This window comes from Orbicella franksi, chromosome 3 (genome assembly GCF_964199315.1).
Source record: "Orbicella franksi chromosome 3, jaOrbFran1.1, whole genome shotgun sequence".
NCBI classification, from domain to species: domain Eukaryota; kingdom Metazoa; phylum Cnidaria; class Anthozoa; order Scleractinia; family Merulinidae; genus Orbicella; species Orbicella franksi.
The window spans coordinates 8,622,125-8,648,473 of NC_138147.1; the positions used below are offsets into that span (position 1 = coordinate 8,622,125).

Consider the following 26,349-nt stretch of genomic DNA (forward strand, 5'->3'; position numbering starts at 1 on the left):
TTCACCAGGCGTTGTCCTCGGGGTCCTCATCACTGCTTAAGCTCTCTAGGGTCTGGGTTGAAGAAGGAGGACCTCACACAACACTTCCGTCACGCAGTGTTGCGTGACATGCTTACTCACGCAAATACACTGTACCTGCTGCTTTCAGACCATTCATCTTCTTCATCCTCTTCTTCAGTGTCACTGGAGGTGGCTGCTGCCTCCTCTTCAGCCGACTCCACATCAATAGTGGCAGCAGCTCTGGTCGAGTAAGGTGTTCTTCTTGTCCCTCGGGAGGACTGCCCCGCATTCCGCCTGTTTGTGGTGCGACGAGAAGCTTGCTGAGGTCTTTCTTCAGCAGTGCGCGGTGGTTCAGGTACATGAACTGTTACCTGCAGAATGAATAAAGGAGATGAGCAAGTAAGTTACATAATTACATGTTGTAACTTAACACAGGCTATTTACGAGTGGGATTTTGCCTCTGTGTCGAAACGAGACTGTCACATCGTGCGAAACCATTCACATGAAAATGTGTTCTGCCTACGGGTTCATTTTCATGCAAATCAAACTCCTTTTCATACAACAAGTTAAACATAAAGACTCGTTTTGAAGCAGAGGCACAAAGGGTAACTCGGAAATGGACTATTTCACCTAGTTCTAGTTTTTGTCACTTACCTAAGGTGACGTATTTTTAACATAGCAACAAGGCAAAGACAAAAAAAGGTTCTTAACAGAAATAGGGTTCCGCCGCAAACTGTTAACAACATGTAGTTCTAGCAGGTCACATGTAATACAGATGTTCAAACTTTTCTTTTCTTATTCAAAGAGATGAGATAATCCTGCAGAAGGGTTAGTCCTAGTTTTAAACTAGTTTTGGAGAAGAGTGGTTGAAAGGGTGTTGTCCATACTTTGTATTTATTTGGTACATGGAAGAGAAAATGGCTTGAAAGCTATAGATATTTTACAATCAAGATGGTTGCACTAGACACCTTGTGAGCATTGTTAAAAACACAACTGATGACGTATTGGACTTACCCTCTTAGAGGTCGAGGGTAGGGCTCGTCTCTTTTTCTCTCTAAGGTAGTTAGACATTTCTTGCCTTCCCAAAATCAGCCTTCTTTCCTCGTCATACCTTGCAGTGAGAGCAGAAACAACAAAAAAAAATACTAAGTCAGTTGCAGGGTCGCCATCTTTTAGCAGTCTAATGTCAAGGTCCTCTAAATCGTACTACACATTACTGCAAACTTTTATCGGCTGAATTCAGCAGTCAACTTTATCATACAGGAATAGTCAGTGTTCCCGAAGTCCTAACTGGCGTACTGGTGTTTGTACTGTAGAGAATGTTCACTTCAACTGATTAAGTGATGGTTTAGGAAAGAAAGAAAAAAACTTGCAAGCAACTAACTGTAATGGTTCTGAAAACTGGAATTCGCTATCAACTGATACTTCCAGCCTCCCTCCTGTCCCCCAACAGGTCGACAAAAGCACTTACTTAGCAATACTTGGTTTCCTGTCAGGTACGATTCTTCTGTTCCTCCAGGCCGCTGTATCAGCATCTGACACATCCTGAATCACTGGAACATTCCCTTCAACCAGCCGCACACCTTCCACGTCACCCATCTGTCGCATGCCATAATTACGACTTCCTCCAGGGCTCTGAAGGGGAGGAGCAGCTCCCTGGCCATGAGGCGGTGGGGACCGAAGAGCTGTTAGAGAGGACATGAGCACACGATTTCAGTTAAACAGATAATCAGCCGTCATTGTAGTTTCTTTGTTCACGTCCAAAACACTCTCTGCCACTTTAACTATCACTTAACAGCTGCCTCGCAAAGTGGAGGTTGGGTGCCTGAGACATCCAGGAGCTTCCACTATTGGTAGCCAGCTCCTAGATGGAGACCACTCCCATGGCTGGCAAATCCTGGAAACCCACCCATGAGCCCCCCTGCAAAAGGGAGAAAAACAGGCACCCTTCACACTGATAAAACAGTGGAAAGAGAGGGACAGGGGAGGGAAAAAAACCTCTGAGAAGAGTTCCCATGCTTAAAACGCTAATGCTCAAGGAAAACGCTGACTCAATGCAAAATCTACTGCACGTACAATGCCCTGCGGTCCAAGAACACATGGAATTCTAGTGTGTGTGCAGATCTAAAAGCTGCTGACTGTGAAGGCAAGACTTGCACTCCTTGTTGTTAACTCCATTAAATTTCATTTAACAGCATCAATTTCAACCGTGTTAACTATCACGGTTGCCAATGTACTTCCCAAGATATATAATACACACTCTATTATATGGAATTATTTCTCTATTTAAGTTCATTAAACTAGGATTTCCCAGTAATACTCAGACATACTGCCAAAAAGAGAGATAGAAATTAAAATAATGGCTTCATACAAACCTGCTCCCATCTGTCTTTCCTGTGCCTCTGCAGCTTCAGCAGCTTCTATCTCTGCCAGCAGAGGAGGAAGATTTTCTCTTGGAGTGGGAGGTGGCTGAGGGGCAGGTCTAGGTGGACCTCGTACATTACTGCCGTGACCTGGCACAAGTCGCTGGAAGTGCAGTGGGTGGGGATTGCCATCCACGTCGACTAAGAAAGGAGGAGGCATAAGATGTGGGTCTGTCTGGGTCTACAAGACAATAAAATTATGCTTAAAGATTCATTATCAACTAATTTTACCTGGATGTTTGTAAAGAACTACGAGTAGCTTTTGTTTCCCACAATAAGTAAACAAAAACAAATCAAATACCTGCTCATCCAAAACATAGTTGTTGGAGTCCCTAATTAGTGGTCTGTAGTCGGTGTGGAAAAACTGCTCACTTGGAACCTGTAATCATTGAATTTTAATCCACAATAAAAATGGGTAATTTTGTGTTTTGTGTTTGTGAGGTTAATTATGAAGTTGTACAACTCTCAAACTTATTAATAATTCATCATGACCACGACGGTGTTTGCCATTGGATATCTGATCTTAATTACCATAAATGTTTAAGATTTTATTTCTCCATTTTCTCCTTAGTTTTAGTTTCGATTGAGAAGATATATCAAACAATCTGCCTCAAGACAGTGTTCGACCACAATTTCCAAACACCTCGAAGTTCGTCAAAAACACTCTGCTACACGTCATCTTTTCTACTCTCTTCTCGGTGTTTGGAAATGTGGTCAAACACGGTCTTTCATGTTTGATATATTACATGAAACATTGAAGGCTTGAAACAAGAAATGAAATCAAATTTCCAATAATACTAGACATCTATCTAAGTAGCAGCAACTGTCCCATTTTGATTGGTCATATAACTGCAGGTACAAATGAAAGACTGATATCAGCCTTGGAAAGGAAAACCACTGTTTTGACTCGACATTTAGTGACCTGTTATAGCACTGATGGTGGCAGGTGTAGAAACTGGATATTGTAGCTACAAGACACTGACCTGGCTGTAACGATCGCTTGAACCATATCCAAAGATACACAGATGGCCATGACTGTCTGTTGACGCAAACTTGAGGCCATCTGGAGAAAACTTGCAATCAAACACAGCTCCGTGACCTTGACCCTCGAGCTGAGAGGTAGTAAAAAATAGATTCCATTAACCCTCATAAACATTATAACAACGTAAGATAATTAATAATGTGTCAAATACTTATTGCTCTGACAAATGCATACAATCATAATATTGCTATCGTTGAGTTCAGCTACAGGTTGTACATGTGGCTTATTATACAAGGGGTTTCATTGACGTTTTCAGCAAAAGGGCAACTGGTTTTCACAGGCAAGCACAACTATTTGAACTGAACTTCTAATATACATGTAAGAAAAAGTAACCACTAGATGGTCAAACCAGGCCGGCAAAATTGTTCTCACAAACAGTCAATTTGCCCGGTGCTGAAACTCCTGTTATATGTATATAGCTATATTCTTTCACAAGTCTGAGGTAAATGCATGTTGTACATCTTTGTTTCGATTCTTCTGTCTGTAACTAAGTATTAAATGTTATGCAAGTGAGGGAGGCATAATTATGATCTTTCAAGCAGGTATAATACTTCCAGAAACACTCACATTTTAAACAATGTTTAAAAAAACTCCAAGTTCTAGAAAATTGTGAATTGCACAAACTAAGATGATTTCAAACTTTTAAAAAACCTGAAGTTAACATGTAGCTTGTAGAGGATTGTAAAACAGTATTAATAATGTACACTGTTTGAAAAGTATATTGAGTTACATTACAAGAAATTCCGTGGAAGTACATAAATTAATATAACTGTACAGGAGGTTGGGGTATTTCCACTACTTAATGTACTTACTGAATTGTAAAAACTAGTAATTTTTTCTCCAGTTCTGAGATCCCATAAAATAACATATCCATCATGACCTGCCAGTGTGAAAAAAGAAGACAACAGTTAGTATGTACAGCTGTATAAGGCTACGTCTGCATTCGAGCCAAGTAGCCCATCAGGCTGGAGCATGAAGCGACTAGGAGTATTTCTACTCCCCCTGGATGGGATGCTACAGTAGTCCATCGCAGGGTTACCCCCCAGCAGTAAATTTGCTAGTAGCCTATTAAACACCTGGGTGGAGAGAGGCACTGTGAGAGTAACATGTCTTTCCCAAGAACACAACACAATGTCTCCAGTCAGGGCTCAAACCTGGATTGCTCAATCGGGAGGAGAGCAAATTAACTATGAGACCACCACACCTCCATGCATCTGCGTGAGGGTGAATTTAACTTTTTTACACATAACCTTTTGTCAAGATATGGAGATAACAGGAAGAACCATTAACCTGCACTAAGAAGTATATGAGGGTCTGTTGGGTGTGCCTCTAAGACAAACACTTCATCCTGGTGGCCCTGGAAACAAACAAAAAGGTAATCACACATCTACTAATAAGGCTCTCTACACTACGCTTACAGAAATTTATTGGGTTCTACCAAAGAGCAGAACAATCTTGTCTCCACCAACCCCAGATTTCTGTCAAGTTGGCTGCACTTGAAAATCAAGAAATTTGTTCTTGACCACTGTTAAGTTTCAATCACATAATAAGAAAATTGAACGTCTATTCGGAGCAAAACAGCATAACTGTGTTTTCCTTTAATTAATTTCCAGATCTACCAATTTTGACAACTGCACAAAATTGTCCCGCTCTAGGGAAGGAGGACAGAGCTTTTGACATTAATTTTGGTAACTGAGTCTTACAAAATTTGGTCAGACTGAAAATCACCATCTACCACACTTCAAACGATTGAGTATGAATCATGCAGTGTTTGACACCCATCAAGATTATGATTTTTCCATGACATGTTCACCACTGTAGATGTAAATGATGCTGATCATGATAGGAATGTTTCCACTTACAGTGAGTACACGAGAGAGATTTCCGGTAGCAGCTTCCCACACTTTGAGTGTGTTATCATTGACAGCTGTGATTACATGTTGATCCCAGAGATCCCAGCCAACCTAACACAACAAGGAAATGAGAATATATCGTGAAAGACCTTGTTTGACCACATTTCCAAACACCAAGAAGAAAGTTGAAAATATGATGTGTAGCAGAGTATTTTTGATGAACTTCAAGGTGTTTAGAAAGGTGTTCAAACACTCTCTTGATTGTTTGATGTACAAGTGTATCTTCTCAATCAAAACTAAAACTAAGGAGAAAATGGAGAAATAAAATTGTAAAAATCTATTCCAATTAAGATCTTCAGATAACCAGACACCATCACAGTGACCATTATGATCTCCTTTGTTTAAACTTGATGATTAGCTAATGAGTTTGAGAATCTTCTGTCAAACTTCCCCAAGGCTAGTAAGTAAATTGTACCTTGTAAATTGTGACGCACTTTCTTCATGCTAAAAGCCCCAGTCAATTATTGATATTTACTGGCAGAGAACATTATCTATGTATCTTATGTATCTGAAAATTAGATCTCTTATATTTTCATGATTTCAAAAAAAAAAAAATCAATTTCCAAGTATTTTTCATCCTTAAAATAAAGGTCATTCAAATGTATCTCTCCCTTTTGGTCCAGACGCAACAATGTAAGGTGCGTAGATATAATATTTATAACAAATACTACTGTTGCAACAATCTTACCATGGTAACCCTTGGTTTAAGAGCCCTGACTGATTCTTCTATTGGGGATGAACTGCAAAAATGAAAAACAAGAATGCCAAAATTAAACAAAATATGGTAGAAAAATGTAGCTATTAATATAACTATGATAATATATATATAACATGTATAATATAATTTTGAGAAGCTCGCCACTCCACACAGGAGCACAACAACATTTGCTTGAGTGTAAACATCCAGATCAGAATTTGACCAATGACATCCAGGTAAGACTGTAAAGAATAACTAACTCTTAATATGCCGAGAACAGTATTGGATTAGAAATTATTAAAGTGACAATGCCAACATGTTTTTGTGTGACATACTTTGGAAGTCTTTTGCTAACATCAACCAAGATGTGTTTCCAGGCTGATCTGTGAAAATACCAAATCCGAGCAGTGCCGTCTCTCGAACCACTGAGAAACCTGGAAATTATAATGAAAGCATTACCATACCATTGATCCCAATGTCTTAACCAACACAAGAATACATAGAGCTAGGATTTTCCACCCTTCCAAACTGTACATTTTAGGCTCCACAATTTACGCAGGTATCAGACATAGTGTATTTCTACTACATGTAATAATTTTCTCCGTGGCAGGCAGAATAGTTTTGGAATGATTGACAGAAGAATCTTTATTAGTTATTTTGTTTCCCAATAAAGGGTTACTTTGTGATCTCACAAGCTGTAAAACTCTCTAAAATGCAGAGCCATCGTTAAGTTTTAAGTCAACTGTAGCCTCAATCTTCACACTTGTAACAACTTGTTACTTCATGGGTGAATTGTGTCAACTATAGGCAAGTTCCCCGGTAACATCAAGGGCCTTAATCAAGCGTACACAGCTATAACAGGTATTGCAGGTTACTGCCTTAATGACAGTCCTGAAAATGCACAGTTAAAATGTTCTGCTGTTTTGTTGTTGCATAAGTAGGAAAGTAAAAACAACTGATTGCGAAGTACTTTGAACCAATTAATATTAAATAATTTTAAAAAACTGGATATTTAACTATCAGTTTCAAATTCAACGGGTAATATTTTGGGCATTTGCCTTTTATGCAGTATTTAAATTGGATGTTAGGATTAAAATCATTAATCAAAATAAAATGTTAGTATTTTCACAATGTGGCTGAGGAATGAAAACACACCTGTCTCCTTTATGACTAAATTGAATACTGTCCACATGATCCTGAGAATGAAGACAGAACACATATATTGTTAATCCTAAGGACTCACCTGACACAGTCTAAATATTTACCACTTAAATTAAATTGAAAACATGTCCATCTCCCCGTACGGGGATACAGAGTAAAAAAATGCAAGACATGTTTAATTAATGCTTAGTTTTTTTGTGTTGCATGTTTTAGACAATCAAGAGACAAAGGAAAATCCTTTCTCAAAACAGACAGCTCAGGCTGAATAGGTGTGAACTGAACTATAAGACAATTAAAATATTGGAGGGTAGGTGCCTTAAAGGTAACAGAAGAGGAGAGCAGCAGTCTCCATTAAAATCAACTGTGGTCAAGATTACAATTTTTGGAGGGCTTAACCATTGTTAAGTGGAAATGTTGTCTTCATTTTGTCAAAGGTTAGACTGGTATGAAAATTTGAATGTGACACAGGAGCCCTTTGGTAGCAGCTTCCTTCTAATAAACTTGGTGCAGCCAATACTCACATTGTGGACATCTAATTCAGCAATTCTCTCAGGAGGTCCAGGAGTCATCTGATAAATTCTAATGATATGATCTGTACTACCTGATACTAAGAAGCTTCCTCCTGTGATTGAAACAAATTTAATTTAAAAAACTTTTATAATTAATGGTAAATGACTGAAACAGAGCAAGTACATGTAACAAACAACACACTTTTGGTAACCAAATTCAGGCTCAAAACATATTTTGTCCGCTAACATGTGATATAACATGTGTGCAATGCAGCAATATCATATTATAATAATGTAATTACATTACAAATTGTTTCATTATCCTTCAACTTTGTAAATAATTATTCCAAGTTATTCCACATGATTGCCTACATATTCATGCTGAAAACGTTCCTTTACCTGGACTAAAAGATGAACACACCATTTGAGTACCAGGCCTTGATTTCTCTATGAATCTAATAGGCTTCGAACTTGACAACAAAAAACAATGTAGATAAACAAGTTAGTAAAATATTAAGTTTCCATGTCATGCACATCATGGACTATGTAAAAGGTAAGAAAGTCTGCATATGAGCCAAGTGGCCCACCAGGCCGGAGCTTATCCTGGTTTCTGTAGCATGAAGCAGCCAGGAGTATTTCTACTCCCCCTGGATAGGATGCTATTCCATCGCAGGGTTACCCCCAGCATTAAGTTTGCTGGTACCCATTTATACACCTGAGTGGAGAGAGGCACTGTGAGAGTTAAGTGTCTTGCCCAAGAACACAACTTAATGAAAGAGAACTGTTGCTGTAATACACATTTCACCATACTTTGTCCAAAAAGTACCATTTATAGTGTGTTCACTATTCTGTGATGATCGTAGGGTCTGACTTATATATTGCTGATTTTTATTGTGACTACAGACAATAATATTCATCTGATTGTATTTGTAACACTCACTCAAATGCTAAGGTGGCTAAATCCCATTTCCAAAAGCAAACTGTTCCATCTCCACCAGTTGAAACTAGATATCTGAGCAAATAAAAACAAAAAGAGTGACTAAAAGCAAATTTTACCTAAGTACATCTTAGAATAAAAAAAGTTGCAACCAAGGATGTACATGTACAGTGTTTGACCACATTTCCAAACACTGAGAAGAGAGTTGAAAATATGATCCCAAGCAGGGTATTTGTGACAAATTTGAGGTGTTTGAAATGTGATCAAATACTGTCTCAATTGAGACTAGGACTATCGGTAATTAGAAAATAGAGAAAATTGTCGAAAAATATATTAAGCTCATTTAGATCAGATATCCAAACACTGTCACTGCCATGAATTATTAGCGAGTTTGAGAATCATATGCTCATAATCAATATACCAAAAGGGGAAGATACACTAGCTGATTTTACATTACACATCGAGGCAAATCTGCCGGATTGCCAGAAATTGTTTAGTGAGAATGCAAACAAAGTTCTGTTACCATCCTACACACATATACATATACCATCTGGTCGGGAGAAAAGAACAGTCTGTCTGGCCAATAAGTCAATATCTCTCACACAAGACTGTATTATAATGATTTAGTCAATCACAGCAGCAATCAAGATACACGTGCATCATAATAAATTACCAATACAAATAAAATTGTAAATACCTGGATTCATTTAATGGCGAGGGGCAGAACTGTTGATAAAATGGAATTCTCTGGTTAATCATTGCTTTCATTTTGTGGAAAATATGGTGGTAGCTTAAAGGTGAATGAAATTTTACAAATAAACACATAATTATGTAGTATTGTTCATCAAGTGGCAAGAACAAAATTATAATTTACACCAGCTATACCTGAAGAGATGTTATCATGCCAGTGTGCCCCTGGAGTACGGCTACTGGGGTCGTGGAATTTATTGACCACACCCGAATGACCTGAAACAAAGAATACCTCTCAGTTTTAGGTAACCGATATGAGCCAAACATGTACATATCTAGAGCAAAATTTGTAAAAGATTTCAGCAATCAGTTAAAAGTATCAGTTAGCATCAGGATTAAAGCAGATGAAAGCACAACACCTTGTCACAACTTCCAGCAGCTACTAAATTGTTTTCATAACTAATTGCAATGTCAGAGATCTCTGCCTGGTGTCCTCTCAAAGTTGCAAGAAGACGGCCATCCTCACTTGACCAGATTTTCACCAGACTGTCATCAGCACCCTGCAAAAAATGATAACAGAGTTGTTTACAAAATGTACATGTATGCAGCTTTACCAAACACTACTTATAACAAACGGTGTGGCCAACATTGATCTTAAAGCATCTTTCGCTGCTAGGAGAGTCCTAGGAAAATTCAGTACAAAATTCATGTGTGGTAAATTTCACAATTACTATGATCTCATACTCTTTGGAAAAATTCATCCATTTCCAAGTAACTATACAAAAAATTGAAACTTCCCTCAGTTGAAAGCTAAAACAGAGAGTGTAAAACAAGTGGTACATGTAATGAGAATGTTACCTTTAGGTAACACCTAATCAAATGGAGTTAATTTCCCTTTCATCAATGTCAGAGTTTTCCTTCCTGGTTTTCATTCATTCCCTTGTATTTTCTTTGAACAGTCAACTAATTTCATAAGATAGCCTACATTAACGCAAAATTTTAATCTGCATACCGTCACAATGCATTCTCCACTCCTGTCAAACAGGACACAATAAACAGCTGACAAATGGCCAAGAATTCTGCGATGCTGAGGAAACAAAATGACACTATAATTAAAACATGCAACACTACCCTTAAACATACCCAAATTGTATTGTTCTGGTCATCTTTTAACCAGCCAGCAGCCCAGAGGATTTAAAAAGTAGGCATCCAAAAACCCTCTTAAACAGATCTTGGGAAAGGTATTTCCAGAGCTTAAAAAACAAATTAATATCGGAAGATTTCATCTCATTGTCTCTAAAAAGTGGGCATCCACGACATACCAATCTGACGCTTACAGTTAGCTGTAAGCCTGGTTCCAGCTGGTTGTTTTTCACCCTTGACCCAAAGTGAGTAAGTGAAACATGATTTAAATAATGAAGGAAATCTTTACTTAGCTATACCTGTAGCTGCAAATTCAAAGTCTTTTGAGAAACTATGAAGGTCTGCATTTTTAAATTTGATCAATGCACTGTATATCAGTGGAAATGTGGACTTGTTTAAATTCCTATAATCCTGCTAAAGTATTAATAATCTGGCAGCAAGGGGTGTAACTGTATCTAGGTCTTAACAAATACAATACTGACAAAAGCATATTGTACCATAGACATTTTGGTATAGAGATTTGGCTGTGCCACATTTCTGATACTAGAGGTTCCACTGATCTCTCTGCTGCACAAAACTTGACCTGCATAATACAATGAAAAATATGTTTAAAACACTTGCTTAAATGGAACACTCCTAAGAAACCCAGGACAGTAGTGAAAGAGTGTTTAACGATAACTGCAAAAATTCTTGTGCGCTCATTGGCTAATTTTCATTGTCAGTAAGCAGATAGACATATGAATTTCTAATTTATACGATGTGGCAACAAGCAAGAATGGGCAATTTGACAAGTTGTTATTGTAAAAAACAAATTGACGACAGTTTTTAATGCATCTGCCCTGTTATTGATCATAAATTTCATCATAACATTGTCAAAGTAGACTGCGGATCCACACGGCTATCGTCTCATGGATCCACAGCTACTTTGACAATGTTATGACAAAATTCATGATCAATAAAGGGACAGACGCATGAAAAACTGATGTCAATTTGTTAAATAGAGGGTCACACTTGTTCATTTCAAACGAAGGCTCAACTTGAGATGTAACTTCCTTTGATGCTGTTTTTCCCCCAATAAGCTGGCCACTTAAGAAAATTCATTGTCAAATTTGTTCCATAACGATATTTAAAAACTCAGACCTGTAGTCTACAGCCAAGTGCAGGCTAAGTCCTGAAAGAGCTAGGAGAATCTATAATTGGGTGATCAGGGTAAGCTGCCAAAACTTGAAAACCAAAATTCACTTGTTTATGAATGTGTTTTCATAAGCATACATTGCAGGTGTAGAAACAGAAAATGTTTCCTCGTCTTTTCTTAAATATAATAGTGGCAGATAAAAGTGTGGGGTAGACTTTAAGACTGTGTGACTGGTAGTATCTCTTAGCCAAGCAGCAGTTAATTTGCCCTGGTACTCATTTATATACCCAAGACTGTTAAGTTAAGTGTTCTGCCCTAGAAAACAACACAATATTAACCAGCAGGTCATCATGCTTCCCGCCGGGCAAAAAAAAAAAAAAAAAGACTTAAGTTCACTCTGTTCAGTCTCTAATCTTAAAACATATATAACATGCCTTACCAATATTTCCTGGAATCCTTCTCCTGACTGGTGGTAGTAAAGGTGCTCCATGATAGCAAACAGCTAACGAACTCACACTTGGTTTGCTTGTTTCTAACAGGAAATAAAGTATTGAATATATAGATTTAGGCCAGCCTAAAAGCGTAGCTCCAGGGCCAGGTTGTTCAGAGCCAAATTAAGCTAACCCAGGAAAACGTAGAATTGTGATTTGAGTTTTGTGATGTTGCGTTGAGGTTTTCTGTATATTGCTCTGTTTTGAGTTTCTATAATCACGACATAAACAAAACAAAGCAGCAAAAAACATTTGTATAGAAGAAAAAGTTATAATTTGGTTAACCTTTAATCCTGGGCTAGCGTTAACTGGCTTCCGAACAATCCTGCCCTGTTTTCAACAAGTTAACCTGAGATGAGCCCATGCTCCAATCAAAAACCAGCACTTGGTCAGCGGTCAACTTTCAAAAAACGCATGACCTCGATGAGCTGTAAACCTGAGCCCGCAATATGGTCACGTGATACTGGTCAGCGGATACCTTGTTTTGACAGGTGTCAATTGATCATAACATGGATGTCCAATATCAAAGAAGTACACGGTAAAATAAGGTTGTATGTCTCTGTCAACCTATTACTTGGAGTATGGCCGCCATGTTGAGCGACTCCGTCGTCGTCGTTGTCGCCATCACCATCGCCATCGTGCATACGCGCCCACAAGCAATACCGCTAGTCATGATAACCATGAGAAAATTAACTCCTGGGTTTCCTTTTCTTTCCTATATGAGTATGGGGCTCCGCTTGGCGGCCCTTTGGGCCACCAGAGCTCCGCTAATATATAAATGTGTACCCATGCACATATGTCCAATCATACATTGTATATAAGTAAACAAAAGCCTCCATTTGCACAAAAATATACTTAGATATTTGCTGTTCTGAGAAGCCAAAACTTTTCCCAGAGCATAGCTCAAGGAAAACTGTGAGCTTTGAGGAACAGGTAAAGTCCAAGGACAAAATAATTTACAAGCATATTTTGCAGTGAATAGAGGCTATTGTGTTTATTATCCTTTAAATATATTTTGCAACACAAGCTTCCAGTTTTGAAAATTGGGGAATATCATTCAAATATTGCCCAATTTTACCTGGAGCACATTCAGTCATACAACACATTTAGACCAATTGCATGACAGCAAAAATATTTGATGGATTATAATGTATCATCTCGCTATATGCAGTTATTGTTGGTGAGCCCAAGTTTCCTATAAAACAATTACATGTAGATTATTCGCTCTCAATTTCTATTGCGCGATAGAAATCAAGAGCAAATAATTTAATAGTTTTAGTATAAATCAACTAGATGTTCAAAATTTAATCTAAAATTTTTATCCTCTCCACAGACACTTCGAAAATGCCAAGTAGCAGCCGTCATTTTGTTAACAAGGGCACACTGTTACGCTACTCACTAACTATCACAGAATAGATAGTGACTAGCGTAGCCAATCAGAGAACAGCATTTGTGACAGAATGCTAGTAGATTTATACTAAAAGCAAATAGTCAAGGAGGCATAGCCTAGTTGACTATCTCTTATAGAAAATGAGAGCAATTAGTCTTTATTGTTTTAGTAGATACTCTTAGGGATTACAGTGCAAAACCTACAATTTTGTGTATTTTTCTAGCCAGTAAACTTAAGGATAATATTCAATTTTATGAGCAACATGCACATGATTGTTGTCTATTAGTGAATAAAAAACAATGAGAGAGCCAATCAGATTCGAGGGTTTGTAACAAGTCTTTGTTATACAAAAATGGTTAGGCATGTCTAAATTCACTAGCAAGTAAAAATTATGTAGTGATGCTGCATGCTCAAGTACAATGTTTTAGAACTTAGAGCCCAGAATTAGACAAATATATTATATGCACCACTGCAAAATAATTAAATTCCAGTACAAAAATTTTGCACTAGTGTTATAAAAAGTAAACAAAAGTCAACAACTTATAATTTCAGTGTGGGTAGCCTGTGCAAGCAGAGGTAAATTTAAAAGCAGGAACCCTAAAATATTTTTGTTAGTTTAAGTGGTTTTATCAATGGAAATACTTAATAGTCAAAACAGAGTTTCTCAGCCCGTTAACTTGGCTTTGGTAGGCCCTCAAAAAAACAAAGAAATCTCCTCATGACGTTTTTTGTGAGGCCCACAATCAGCTACAGTGCAGTAGCTTTGAGTCAAGGAACCAAAACAAAGCTTTTTTCAAGATTTTCTCAGCAATACAAATTTTATTTCCCAACAACTCTGCATGAATTTATAATTCAAATGCATCGAAATTACCTGCCGATGTTCGTAACAAATTTTGTCTTCCAGCTCCAAGTAAGGAGCGAAATCCCTCAACACTGCCTGGGGCACACTGCTCTACCAGAGGTGCAAGTCGCTTCGCTATACGCAATAAGAAGTCGTCGGGAATGTGCCGATTTTCAGAGACCTATTGAACGGAAAAGGCATTGAGAACTGGTGTTGTGAATATTAATACTTGCGTTTTGTATTTCCCGTTCTCTAAAATGAATTTCTAGAGGGTTTGACCGCAATTTCCGCAGAAATCCATCGCATGCAAAATGGCGCTTCAAAAGGTAACCACGCCTTTTCCTCGCAACAAAACACAAAACGAATTCGATGTTTTATATTTTGCTCGACAAAAAATACAATAAAATCCTCTGAAGAAACGTGCAAAATCTTTCTTCCCCTCGAAGGAATTAAAATTCTCAAAATTCATGCGAAAGTTGACCGCATGATCCTGACTCGACACATCTGATTTGCGACAGACATGAGATGCCAGATATTGGCCAAAGCTTAAAGCAGCGGAAATGAAATGCTATTTTTATTATTCTGACGTGGCGAATGACAGCTGGAATTTTAATCTGTCAATGCAATACAATGGAAAAATGAACCGACACGCACCGATCTCAAACGTGATTGGCTCGCCCGAAGTAAACACCATAAATATCTGATTACCATCTGAATAGACAAAGGGCTTGGTATGCATAAGTTGTAGGGTGTCAAACACTGCCAAAATTTCATAATGAACGTAGCAGAAAACACAATCTGCTTGCTCGCCGAAAATACGCTCGAAAAATAAATTTCACCATTTTTTGCGGGCTTCGCCTAAACGTAGCTCAGAAAATAAAATTTTCCATCCCGGTAAAAAATACCAAATATCTTTGATAAACCGCCAGAAGCCAAACTTGCTTAAAATCTCGAAATTGACTAGATCTGTTACTGGGGGTAAAAGTGTACCGTTTCCTCGTAGGTTTGGTCATGTTCTTCGCCCCTCCAATCGACACGGCGTCTTAGAAGCTGAAGAGAAAAACACAGGAAAGGATCAACTATCAACATGGCATGAATTAAAAGCTATTGTCTACTTACCTCGCTCGGGTCAAAACTGTCGGGCTAAGGGGAAAAAATTGCTGGAAAACATATAAAGTCATTGTAAAGGTGTAACTGTACCTATGTCCAAGTTGATTTAGAGAAAAGGGGTACTCACCCGATGTTCGACTAACTCCTCTTTCAAAGCCTGTATGAGAAATGGAATGCGTTGAGTCGAAATTTCACCTGAATAAACGCACGCAACTTCAACTTACCGATCCAGCTCGGCTACAGGGACCCTTCGAGAGGAACTTGGCAATCAGGAAATAGAGTTCTGTAGGATTTCGGACGGGAGAAAAGGATTATAAGGTTACAGGCAGAGGAGTCAAAACGCGAGCGAGCGAAACTCACCTCGTTGGATATCTTCGTCCTCGGAGTTCATCATTCTGGATTAAATCATGTGTGAAGAGAGCGTTTATCTTGCCAAAGTGATCCTACCATCATCTCAGTTTAGGAAAATGTTCGTTCTTTTCACCAACAACGGTTAAAGCGTGACATGGCGGCAAACAGCATTTCGACTTTCTTTTTGTCATGACATCATGCATAATCATGAAGAACAGAGCGCGCATGCTCACAGGGCATGAATTTCTGAAATCGTGACCGGCCGGCACGATTACTGTAGTTTTCTTGGGGGCGATATCGGGGAAAGAAATACATTTATATTATGTCCTGGTTTAAGGAACAAAAGAAGACTTCGTATTTGAGGTCTTTCTGTAATAATGTCATCAAGTGCGGCCAGCTTCCTCAACATGTAGCGATTATAATGGATGGGAATAGGAGATTCGCCAAGAAAGTGAATTGCGAACGTTCGAAAGGACACGAGAAGGGGTTCGAAAAGCTAACAGAGGTACGTGGCTTCATGCACAATTTTTGCTCACTTCAGTTCATTAAATTATTTTTTCCTTTATAGCGAACAATATTCAGAACAGGTGATGCATTTGAGCTTATATATAATTACTTGCTTTGCTGTAAACTCCGACGTGAGCTGTGAAATTGTGTAGATACAAGTTACATGTACACGTCCACAGAAATATTTGTTGTAAAGTCATCAATGAAGGCCGTAATAGTATTGAAAATTCTATTAATGTGAAGTTCTGACTTGGCTTAATATGACTGCAATAATGATGTTTTTAAATTTGTGACAGGTCTTTCTGTTGGGAATTTTGACATGTTGAAGCTAACACAAAATTATATACTTCAGCTGGTGATTGCATCAGCTGGTCATGTATTAGATTACAAACTGCATAAGTTCACTTTCATGTGACAACCTCACTCATTAACATAACATGACACAGATTCAGGCATAATGGTAGACTTGTATAACACAAGTCAATCATATTGGCCACTGTTGGTAAGGAGATGTGCCTCTGTCTACAGATGTCAGTCCCACCCACCCCCCACCCCTCCCTGCCAAAAAAAAAAATTAAATCTGAAGTTTGAGGGTCAGCTTAAGGATATTCATGCTAATTATTGTTTCTGCACATCCTTACTGCACACGCAAATTCACACGCCACGTCATGCACGAGAGCGCACACTAAGTAACAAAATGAACAATGATAGGGCAGATGGCCATTGCTATAGCTTTGCCTGCATTTAATGATCTTGGACGTTCAGTGGCCCCTACTTTTCTCTCCAGAAATAGATGTTATTTACAATTATCTCCACATTGTCCAAAAATAAACAAAAATCAGTGTGGGAAGTTAAAAAAAATTTGAGATTTCTGTCCACGGGACATCGAATCCTGCCATCTTGGGGCTGCAAGGCGCATGAAACTGGTCGCTAAATGCGAACTTGTTCTTTAAGGAAGCTCACCAGTTGACTAAATTCACTTAATAGGTCCACTTAAACAATATTTGGCAGAGAACATTTCACTTCAAAGATTTAATTGCAATATTTTTGGGCTTACAGACACTGTGGCCTTATTCGCTACTGCAGCCTGATTTTTTTCAGATTTAGGGTGTTCTTCTGGGCATGTTCTCTCCAAAATGAAGTCAGTGACCCCTTATTTTTTTTACATTTCTGACATGACTAACTCAACATCTTACAGTGGTCTCAGAAAAAAAAGTCTCAGAAAAAAAATCAACATTGGAAAATTTTTGCACAAAATAAATGTCCTTAATATGAGGATTAAGTTCTTCCCTGTTGGCACCCTCTTTGCAAGTTGTAAATATTACATGTTTTAATACAAATGCAGATAAAGTTGTTATATATGAGAGTTCATCAATTTTGTGAGAAAGTACCTGTTGTCAGCTCCCAAATATAAGGTGGGGTTCTTCTGAAAAGGAAAATACATGATTGTATATTTGTATTTCTTCTGATTAAGGTGGCTTACTACAGTTTTGATGGATTATAACAGCCCAACTTCTAACTCTTTTGAAAAATGATCCAAGATGTCTGTCCTTTCTCTATTTACTGTTTACTTAAGTCTTTTACCATTCTATGTGAAACTTTAACTGTTACAATTAAATGACTAAGTACCTAAGCAGAGAGTGGGCACTAGTAGGTTAAATCACATTTTTTTCAAAATCTACCCTCATGACCCCACCTCAAATTTCAGGAATAAGAAATTGGCTCTAATTTAACATTCATGCAAAGTAAAATAAAAATCTGTGGGACAGATTTTTCACAAACTAAGAAAATGTGAAATCAAAAATAGCTCAAAATCTGTCTTGCAGATTTTTTTTAAAATTTTGGCTCTAAATGTGATTCACCCCTACAAATCAACTGTGAAAATTTAATCATGGGCTGTACGGTAGGTTTTCGAGCAATCCTCGATCAAAGACTGGCTTTTACAACCTTGGACAAGAATGGAATTGCGCACGCCCTTTATTTAAGTACATGTTCACATGATGCTATGTATCGCGTTCAAGAAAGCAAGACTAGAGTAATTTAGAGCTCTTTTACCGGTTGTTTATAGAGTTTTTTTTTGTCACATTTTTTTTGGCTTAAACACATGTTTGAAGGGAGTTTGAAACTATTGCTATGTATATCTAAGCGATTTAACACCTTTCAAGTGCTGAAGTAGTTCTCATTTCTTCTTAGGGGTGCTTGGGTCATTTGTGCACGCGCGATAAATATTGATGTCTGGCAAGCAATCATAACAGGTGTTACTAGTCTCCGAAAAACTGCAGTAAGCCACCTTAAGCTTTCGCCTTAACAGCTTGCCCCCAAAAAACAATGCCTGATCACAGGTTGCTTTTGCCTTGGTTGCTGATGATCACATGCAAGCATGTCATATTTCTATTTTTAATTAGGACATGCAGTTTCTCTATTTATTGACCTGCAGAACATTCAGTATCCTCTTCTCCTTAGAATGGACTGGGAGAAGGCATTGTATGACGTAAATTCCAAACTTTTGATGTTCCAAACCTTTTAAACCACCTGTCCACCCCCAGAAAGGCACTACATACTGCTAGGATCAACACTATTAATTCACCTTCACATTTCATTACCGAGCTTAAAATTCACCATCATTATTAACTTATCACTACTCACGATGAATTCGATAGCATTGATCCTAGCAGTATGCAGGACACCTGTCATGTATGAACTCAGTTAAATGACCTTGCTCTCCATGAGTTCTCGTAGCTCAGTGGATAGAGCGCCCGCCCGGTGTTCGGGAGGTCATGGGTTCGATTCCTGTCGGGGACTCAGAATTTTTCTTTGTCCCACGTTCGTGTCATGTTGATTAACTCACCTTCACATTTCATTACCGAGCTTAAAATTCACCATCATTATTAACTTATCACTACTCACGATGAATGCAATAGCGTTGATCCTAGCAGTATGCAGGACACCTGTCAAATATGAACTCAGTTAAATGACCTTGCTCTCCATGAGTTCTCGTAGCTCAGTGGATAGAGCGCCCGCCTGGTGTTCAGGAGGTCATAGGTTCGATTCCTGTCGGGGGCTCAGAATTTTTCTTTGTCCCACGCTCGTGTGATGTTGATTAACTCACCTTCACATTTCATTACCGAGCTTAAGATTCACCATCATTATTAACTTATCATATTCCAACATTGTTGGCCCAACATTTGCAAGTTCCAGCCAAACGATCGCAACATTACAGCACAACATATCACAACATTGTTGGGCGCAACATGTTGTGTACGTTTGGCCACCCTGTTGCAACGTGTTGGGACATGTTGGGTATTGAAAATCGAACTAGTTTGCATGCCCGGGTGCAACATTGTTGCACGAACTCGGCCAAACGATCACAACATCATGCAACATCCACAAATGTTGCATGTAAAATTTGACCAGTTTCAAATTATTTTGAGCCAACAACACCCAACATGTCGCAACACCTTGCAACATGGTGGCCAAACCCTCGCAACATGTTGCACCAAACAGTGTTGCAATACGCTGCGTTGAAATGTTGCAATCGTTTGGACGGGGCTTAAAACTTACAGTTAGGGTGCCACGGCTTTGAGTTGAAAATACATGTACCATTTTTACCTAAGGGTCTTTTTCTTTGTCTCTACGAGTCAGTGCTCCAAAGAATGAGTATCAACTTTTTTTGTCTGAGGTTCTAAAACTGAGACAAGCCCTGAGATCTGGACCCCAAACCATGGACATCATGACTACATGACTTGTATCTCCAGACCCTCCTCTCTGTCAACACCTTCCCTTGGGACACATCTAAATCTACATTACCGGTAGTTTCGTCTGCAGCATTCATGGATAAGTTGAGAAATATTTCACTCTGGTTTAAATCTTCTACATCTTAGTGCAGGGATAGTGGAGTGTAATTTTAAGTGCAAAGTGGGGGTTAGGGTACTGTAGTATTCATTGTCTACAGAAGTGGTAGAGATTTATATCGAATAGGTTATCAAGTTATAGTTGTGATCTCTGCCACATAAACTGCTTTCCCTTTACTTTATGCATCCTGGTCGTCATATTTTTAGAAAACAGTCCTAAGAAGATATACGCGCTGATTGGTTAAAAATCATGTTTTTATAACTCGATAGAAACACAGAACTAGCACGAGCTGTTGACGTAATGATGGCACGAGCAAAGAGAATTTACACTTTGATAATCAAAGTTGACATTCTTAAATGTGTACATGTAACTCAGACAACGTGACCGTTTTCCATGTTTTCACAGGTTCTTGAATGGTGTTTTGACCTCGGCATACCTGAAGTCACAGTCTATGCTTTTAGTATCGAAAACTTCAAACGCTCACAGGATGAAGTTGATGGACTCATGGAGCTTGCCAAACAAAAATTTGACAAATTAATGGAAGAAAAGTAAGTCCAACATCAAACCAGAATTACATTGCAATATCTAAAACAAATCAATGTCTGTTATCCACTTTAGAAACAAGAAGAAATCTGGGGCAAGTCTCATGTCGCAGGAATTTCCTTATGGGACTGTTATTGGGAACAGTATGACTTAACAACTTTTGTTTTGTCCCCAGTAATGGTCTCAGAAGCTACTGCATAAAGAGGCCAGCCCCAAATTTTGTGCAGTTTTTAAAGTGGCAAATGGGGACTTGGCCTGTTGATTTGAAGTTGCAGTGTGCATGTGTAACAAATCAAATTTAATTTAATATTTATTTATTAAATACTGGATACAGCGAGTTTTAATTTAAAAACTAAATTTTTCTGCTGCTAGCTCCCATTTGATCCTAAGAAGAAATCAAGTGTCACTGTGGGTTTAGTGGTTGCTCTATTGAAGTTATCATCAAGTTGTCTCATTCTAAATACCGTCAAAATTCCAAACTCTTTTTTAAAGTTCTTCTGCAACATTGCTAGCTAGCTACCTAGCAGAAAAGACACATCTGACTGTTAACCCTACTATTTTTAAAGTATTGTATTGACACATGTATGTTGTCTTCTTTCAGAGAAATGATTCAGAAACATGGAGTTTGTGTGCGAGCTCTTGGTGATCTCACCATGTTACCTGAAGATTTGCAGAGATCAGTAGCAAAAGTTGTAAAGTTTTCACAGAACAACACCAAGTAAGTTAACAAGTGTCAGTAATATTAGTAGAACATAATCATGAAACCATGTTGAAATGATAATTCTGTCTCTGATTTAGGTCACAGTTCATTAAATAAATCTAATTCATGCACTGCTGTATTTACATTCTGCATGGTCAGCCTTGCAGAAAGAGAAAGATACAGTCACGCATGCATTACTTGACATATAAACAAACTCATGCAAAATGGAACTTTAATTTTTTGCATGTGTTAAAGCTCTCCCCTTGAGGCAAAAGTGGAAGGGAATACAAAGCATTTTTACCACGTTTGCTGCAGCAAAAGCTACAACCTTACAGTATATAATTGATAAGGACTAACACTAATGCAGGTGATGTGAAGTTTATATGAAATAATTCATATATGAACTGTGGTTGTAGATGAAAGTGCCCTGATTTTTTCAGGCTTCTTCTTTCCAATTGCTTAAATTGGAAAATTTACTGCGATGATCATTCTTGACTTTCATCTACAACCGCAGTTCATATATGAATTATTTCATATAAACTTCACATCATTTCACTCCTCACGGGAAGATATGAACTCAATTAATTGACCTCGCTCCCAATGTGTGGCTTCATAGCTCAGTTGGTAGAGCATCGCACCGGTATCGCGGAGGTCACGGGTTCGAATCCCGTTGAAGCCCTGATTTTTTCAGGCTTCTTCTTTCCAATTGCTTAAATTGGAAAATTTACTGCGATGATCATTCTTCACTTTCACTAATGCAGGTGTAAGAAAAATACACTCGTAACCCTAATGGCTTGAGATTTGATATAATTTGAAACTGTCAAACCTCAAGGATTGAGGGTCACACTGGGTCATTGAAGTTTTGGGTGACTGACAATGGGCATCTTTTAGATGACTACATACGATAAGTTTATTGGTAGCTACACGTATGTAGATTAAAATGAAAAAGTCAGTTCAAGGTTGCTTCAACTTTACATGTAATTTTTTTTTTCAGAGCAACTTTAAATGTGTGTCTAGCGTATACATCAAGACATGAAATATCCAATGCTGTAAAATCCATGGCTGAGGGAGTCGAACTTGGCTTAATAAAACCAAGGTAAGAAAATAAAATAAATTTCTTGAGGAGACTCTGACATGGCTGTAACTCTCACCAGTCTTTCTACATGCAGCCATTGAAGCAAGTACTGGGTATCAAACTTTATTTTCCCTGGACATTTAGCACAGGGATTTTGCCAAAAGGGATCTGGCTAGTGGTACTGTTAGTCAGAGTACTGCCTTTGCTGCATCTATGGACATAACCATTACAATGCTTTCTAAGACCAGACCCAGACATGAGGGTGATAAAGGGTTAATGCGTGACCATGATGAGAGCAAAAATTAGTGTCTGATACACAGAAAGCAACTAAGAGACATGTGATGCATGAATTAATGAAAAAAAACTTTTTGATAATGTTTGCATAAATTTATAGATTAATACATTAATTATTGTTTATAACAGAGCAGTTTTAATTTCAGTCATAAGATCAGAAAATCTGATTTTTGTTATAATTTATCTTCTGTTGATTTAATACGGTAGTTAGTGTGAAATTGATTTAACTTGAACAACTTTTCTTTTTCCCAAACAGTGACATCAGTGAGTCACTACTAGAGAAATGTCTCTACACATCACCGTCCCCACCCCCAGACATTTTAATAAGAACATCTGGGGAGGTGCGATTCAGTGATTTCTTGTTATGGCAGGTAGGTAATTCATTTGAACTTCCTTTCTTTTTCTCATAAACATGTAAAACAGTAGAAAAGAAAAATCCAACGATGTTGTATTAAATAAATAATGTCATGAGAATGTTTGTGTGCAAAGAAATTCTGGTCTGATAGCCCAGGGTTGGTGGATTTTCTAGTTAGGCTAGTGAATTCTGTTCTTCACTTGCCCAATGAGGAAGCCATGTTTCTTGGGGAATTTTAGAGGAAATTCAAATTACAGAGGTACTGGAAGAAACAGACTTGGGAGAAGGGGTGGGGGGGGGGGGGTGGGGGGCTAGTGAAAATGTTTGTGAGACTAGTAGTGACCAGGGCTGTCATTAGGTTTTGAGTCACTTGTACCCTTGTTCTCCATACCCATAGCAAATTTGTTACTTTGTGAGTGAATTCTACCAACAACAGGTAATTTCACGTGTAGCATCAAGGGAAAATCAAGCATACTCAGTCATAACATGTGTTATGGGTTATGGCCCTTAATGATAGCCCTACAGTACATCAAAGTTAGATGTTGCCCAAAGGGCAAGCCCTGTTTTCTTTGCACCCTGCTACTAAAGATAAGTCTGCTCACTGACTCAATTACCTTTATTCCTACACATTCTGTCCCATCCACTTTAGCGCTTGCATGCTGTCTTCTGTAGTACAGTGGAACCCTGCCTTATGACAATGCCATAAATACAGCCACCTCATGTACAGCCACTTTATTTTGGCCCAAACAAAAGTTCGGTCAGCTATTTTCTTATTTAAAGAACCCCTTAGCCACCCTGTTAATACGGCCAGATTTTTGTGGCCCAATGGACACCAGATTATCGGGGTTCCACTGTATTGTTCATTTCACACATTGAGTTATGTGGTAACACAAGGAGAGGATATATGAAAAACTTTACAGCAGAGCTGGTCAGTTGATGTTTTAATGTCCTGATCTCATTGATTTGTTTGCAGTGCTCCTATTCTAGTTTGTCGTTTCTTAAAGTTTTATGGCCAGAGTTTTCTGTGTGGGATTTCTATGGTACCATTCTCTCATTCCAGTGGAATTATAATACTTATAAGGTATTCTAAGCAAACGTCCTTACTAACGCCTAGCTACAACCATGGTCAAATTGTGTTGGAAAATTTGCAAAAACATAAAATCATGTGATCATAATACTTACAGAATAAGTGTCTGCTCCCCCATTCCCTTTGTCAATGTGGGAAAATGGTAAAATGCAAACTCGTGTTAGATGAGAGCGTTAAATGTCAACATTGCACAGGAGCGGGCAGGGGCAAAATGCGTAGAGAAAGACGTTATCCAACCCCTGTGACCAAGGTTGTAGGTCCTAAATGTTGATGAGGAACGTTTTGCTCAGTAAGAGTTTAAAGCATGGAAAGAGCTGAAGTAAAACTAAAGAACAATTCTTGACTGTGTGCTAAGAAAACTAAAAGAAAGTTCTGTAGTCAAACCTCTATTAAGCGGCCACCTATTAAGTGGCCACCCCTTTTTAAGCGGACAGTTATCAAAGTCCTGAAATTATTGTCAGAAAAATACTGTAAATAAAACTCCTATTAACCGGCCCTTAATTTTACCCCTATTAAATTGCTACCCAAAATATAACAAAGGCGATGGCAGATAAGAGTCCGAAATAGAAGGTGACGAAAGAAAAAAAAAATCATTCAAACACACGTTTATCATGATTGTCATGAAGTGGCTCTATGTGCACTAAGAAATTAACCCGATGGTGAAAAATATTCAGGGTACACCAACCTCATTTCCCAAAGGGTGGCCGCTTAATTGGGGTTCGAATGTATACAGATTTGTGTAGGTACGTAACGGAGTGCATAGTTTTCAAAAAGTGGACCACATTTCTAATATTATAATCTTATAACCAGCTTTATGGTATGAAAACAATATGATATCATCACAGATAGCTTAACAAGGAAGCCGAGAATGTTTCACACGGAAGAGACACTCAAACTGAAATTGTTTAATACATGTAACTGAATAATTTCTTGCAGGAGGCTGTTGACAGTAACACGAGAAAAACGGCGCAAGCCGAGTTGGAATGGGAACTACAGTGTGTTTTAGATGAAATGGCAGAAGAATCAGCTTCAGTTGCCAATGGAAACGGCCACGTGCCGAGCGCGGGATCAACATGTGAACAGAATGGTACCATCACAGATGAAATTTCATCAACAAATGGTCACCATGCGTGCCAAACGGGCATGCGTAATTTCCAAGAACTACTGACCATGCATCATATACAACAGAGACTACAGGCTTACAAGGAATCCAAACAGTCCAGAATAGACAATTTCCTTGCTCATTTGGACAACAAACGAATGCAGTATTTAGAAAACGTTTGTCCGAAGGTTATGTGAGAGGGGTTCAGATCGCATGATTGCGTACGCACGAGAAGAGAGTTGTTCAGAGGCGCTAAGAACCTAGGTATAATGACCAAAGTTCACAAAACCAGTTGATCTAAAGTGGGCACAGTGGGTTTCCAATTACTTCATGTGACCGAAGCCAAAGAATCAAATCTAGCCAATCACAAGGAACGGAAATAATCTAATTAACCAATCAGAACTTGAACAAAAATCTAGCCAATCACAAGGAACAAAAATAACCTAATAAACCAATCAGAGCTTGTAGAAAAATCTAGCCAATCACAAGGAACGAAAATAACCCAATAAACAGAACTTGAACAAAAATCTTGTTACTGTTTCCAAGCGTGGAAAAAGTCGAGAAAGGCGTATTCGATTTTACAGCACTCCTCTGATTCCTGATGATTTTCAGTATAGCATGATGAAACTCCAATCATCTTCAGAGAGCTGTGTTATTGTTGGCACAATGAATTTTGCTTTAAAAATCCATTCAGCATTGCGTCAAACGTACATAACAGTAGTAATGGCTACTGTCATACTAAAGACTGACAAACCAATCGAGTTATTTTGTCTAAAACAGATAACTTACTGGTATCCCAGACAATGAAACATGGCTGTTATACTTTTCACATAACATATATATAAAATTATATGAAATGTAAGACTTATTTGATACAAGAGAGCCGTAGAAGGCAAGTTAGGAAACGCTCTTTATTTTTTTTGAACAGGCTATACGCGGGAGTATTTTAATATATTTGTAATAAGAAGGGGCCGTGTTATCTAAATAAAAATTTTGAAGTT

The 26,349-nt window shown here is 38.2% G+C and overlaps 3 protein-coding genes across 3 annotated transcripts in view; 1 reads left to right on the forward strand and 2 right to left on the reverse strand.

Annotated features, from left to right (window-relative positions):
• Positions 1-16,034, reverse strand: part of LOC145481084 (PH-interacting protein-like) — a 28,782-nt gene extending 12,748 nt beyond the window's left edge. Inside the window, exons 1-26 of the mRNA XM_081459474.1 lie at positions 15,843-16,034; positions 15,707-15,765; positions 15,610-15,639; positions 15,363-15,422; positions 14,403-14,553; positions 12,090-12,182; positions 11,013-11,098; positions 10,385-10,459; positions 9,792-9,932; positions 9,568-9,648; positions 9,380-9,408; positions 8,686-8,757; positions 8,145-8,215; positions 7,758-7,858; positions 7,231-7,271; positions 6,411-6,509; positions 6,067-6,118; positions 5,328-5,429; positions 4,756-4,822; positions 4,278-4,345; positions 3,407-3,535; positions 2,725-2,802; positions 2,376-2,604; positions 1,472-1,685; positions 1,015-1,111; positions 136-371 (exon numbers count right to left, since the gene is read on the reverse strand). Coding sequence (XP_081315600.1) covers positions 136-371; positions 1,015-1,111; positions 1,472-1,685; positions 2,376-2,604; positions 2,725-2,802; positions 3,407-3,535; positions 4,278-4,345; positions 4,756-4,822; positions 5,328-5,429; positions 6,067-6,118; positions 6,411-6,509; positions 7,231-7,271; positions 7,758-7,858; positions 8,145-8,215; positions 8,686-8,757; positions 9,380-9,408; positions 9,568-9,648; positions 9,792-9,932; positions 10,385-10,459; positions 11,013-11,098; positions 12,090-12,182; positions 14,403-14,553; positions 15,363-15,422; positions 15,610-15,639; positions 15,707-15,765; positions 15,843-15,876 — 2,495 coding nt within the window. The 5' untranslated portion in view covers positions 15,877-16,034. The remainder of the gene's footprint in view (positions 1-135; positions 372-1,014; positions 1,112-1,471; positions 1,686-2,375; positions 2,605-2,724; positions 2,803-3,406; positions 3,536-4,277; positions 4,346-4,755; positions 4,823-5,327; positions 5,430-6,066; positions 6,119-6,410; positions 6,510-7,230; positions 7,272-7,757; positions 7,859-8,144; positions 8,216-8,685; positions 8,758-9,379; positions 9,409-9,567; positions 9,649-9,791; positions 9,933-10,384; positions 10,460-11,012; positions 11,099-12,089; positions 12,183-14,402; positions 14,554-15,362; positions 15,423-15,609; positions 15,640-15,706; positions 15,766-15,842) is intronic.
• LOC145481083 (uncharacterized) overlaps positions 1,775-26,349 on the reverse strand; it is a 61,015-nt gene continuing 36,440 nt past the window's right edge. Inside the window, exon 12 of the transcript XR_014048585.1 lies at positions 1,775-1,784. The gene's annotated coding sequence lies outside the window, so the exon portion shown is untranslated. The remainder of the gene's footprint in view (positions 1,785-26,349) is intronic.
• Positions 16,086-26,349, forward strand: LOC145481088 (dehydrodolichyl diphosphate synthase complex subunit DHDDS-like). Its single transcript, XM_081459477.1, has 7 exons — positions 16,086-16,338; positions 20,598-20,740; positions 21,337-21,453; positions 22,430-22,531; positions 23,061-23,175; positions 24,133-24,240; positions 25,183-26,349. Exons 1-7 carry the CDS (start codon positions 16,156-16,158, stop codon positions 25,543-25,545), a joined length of 1,131 nt encoding a protein of 376 aa, XP_081315603.1. The 5' UTR covers positions 16,086-16,155; the 3' UTR covers positions 25,546-26,349.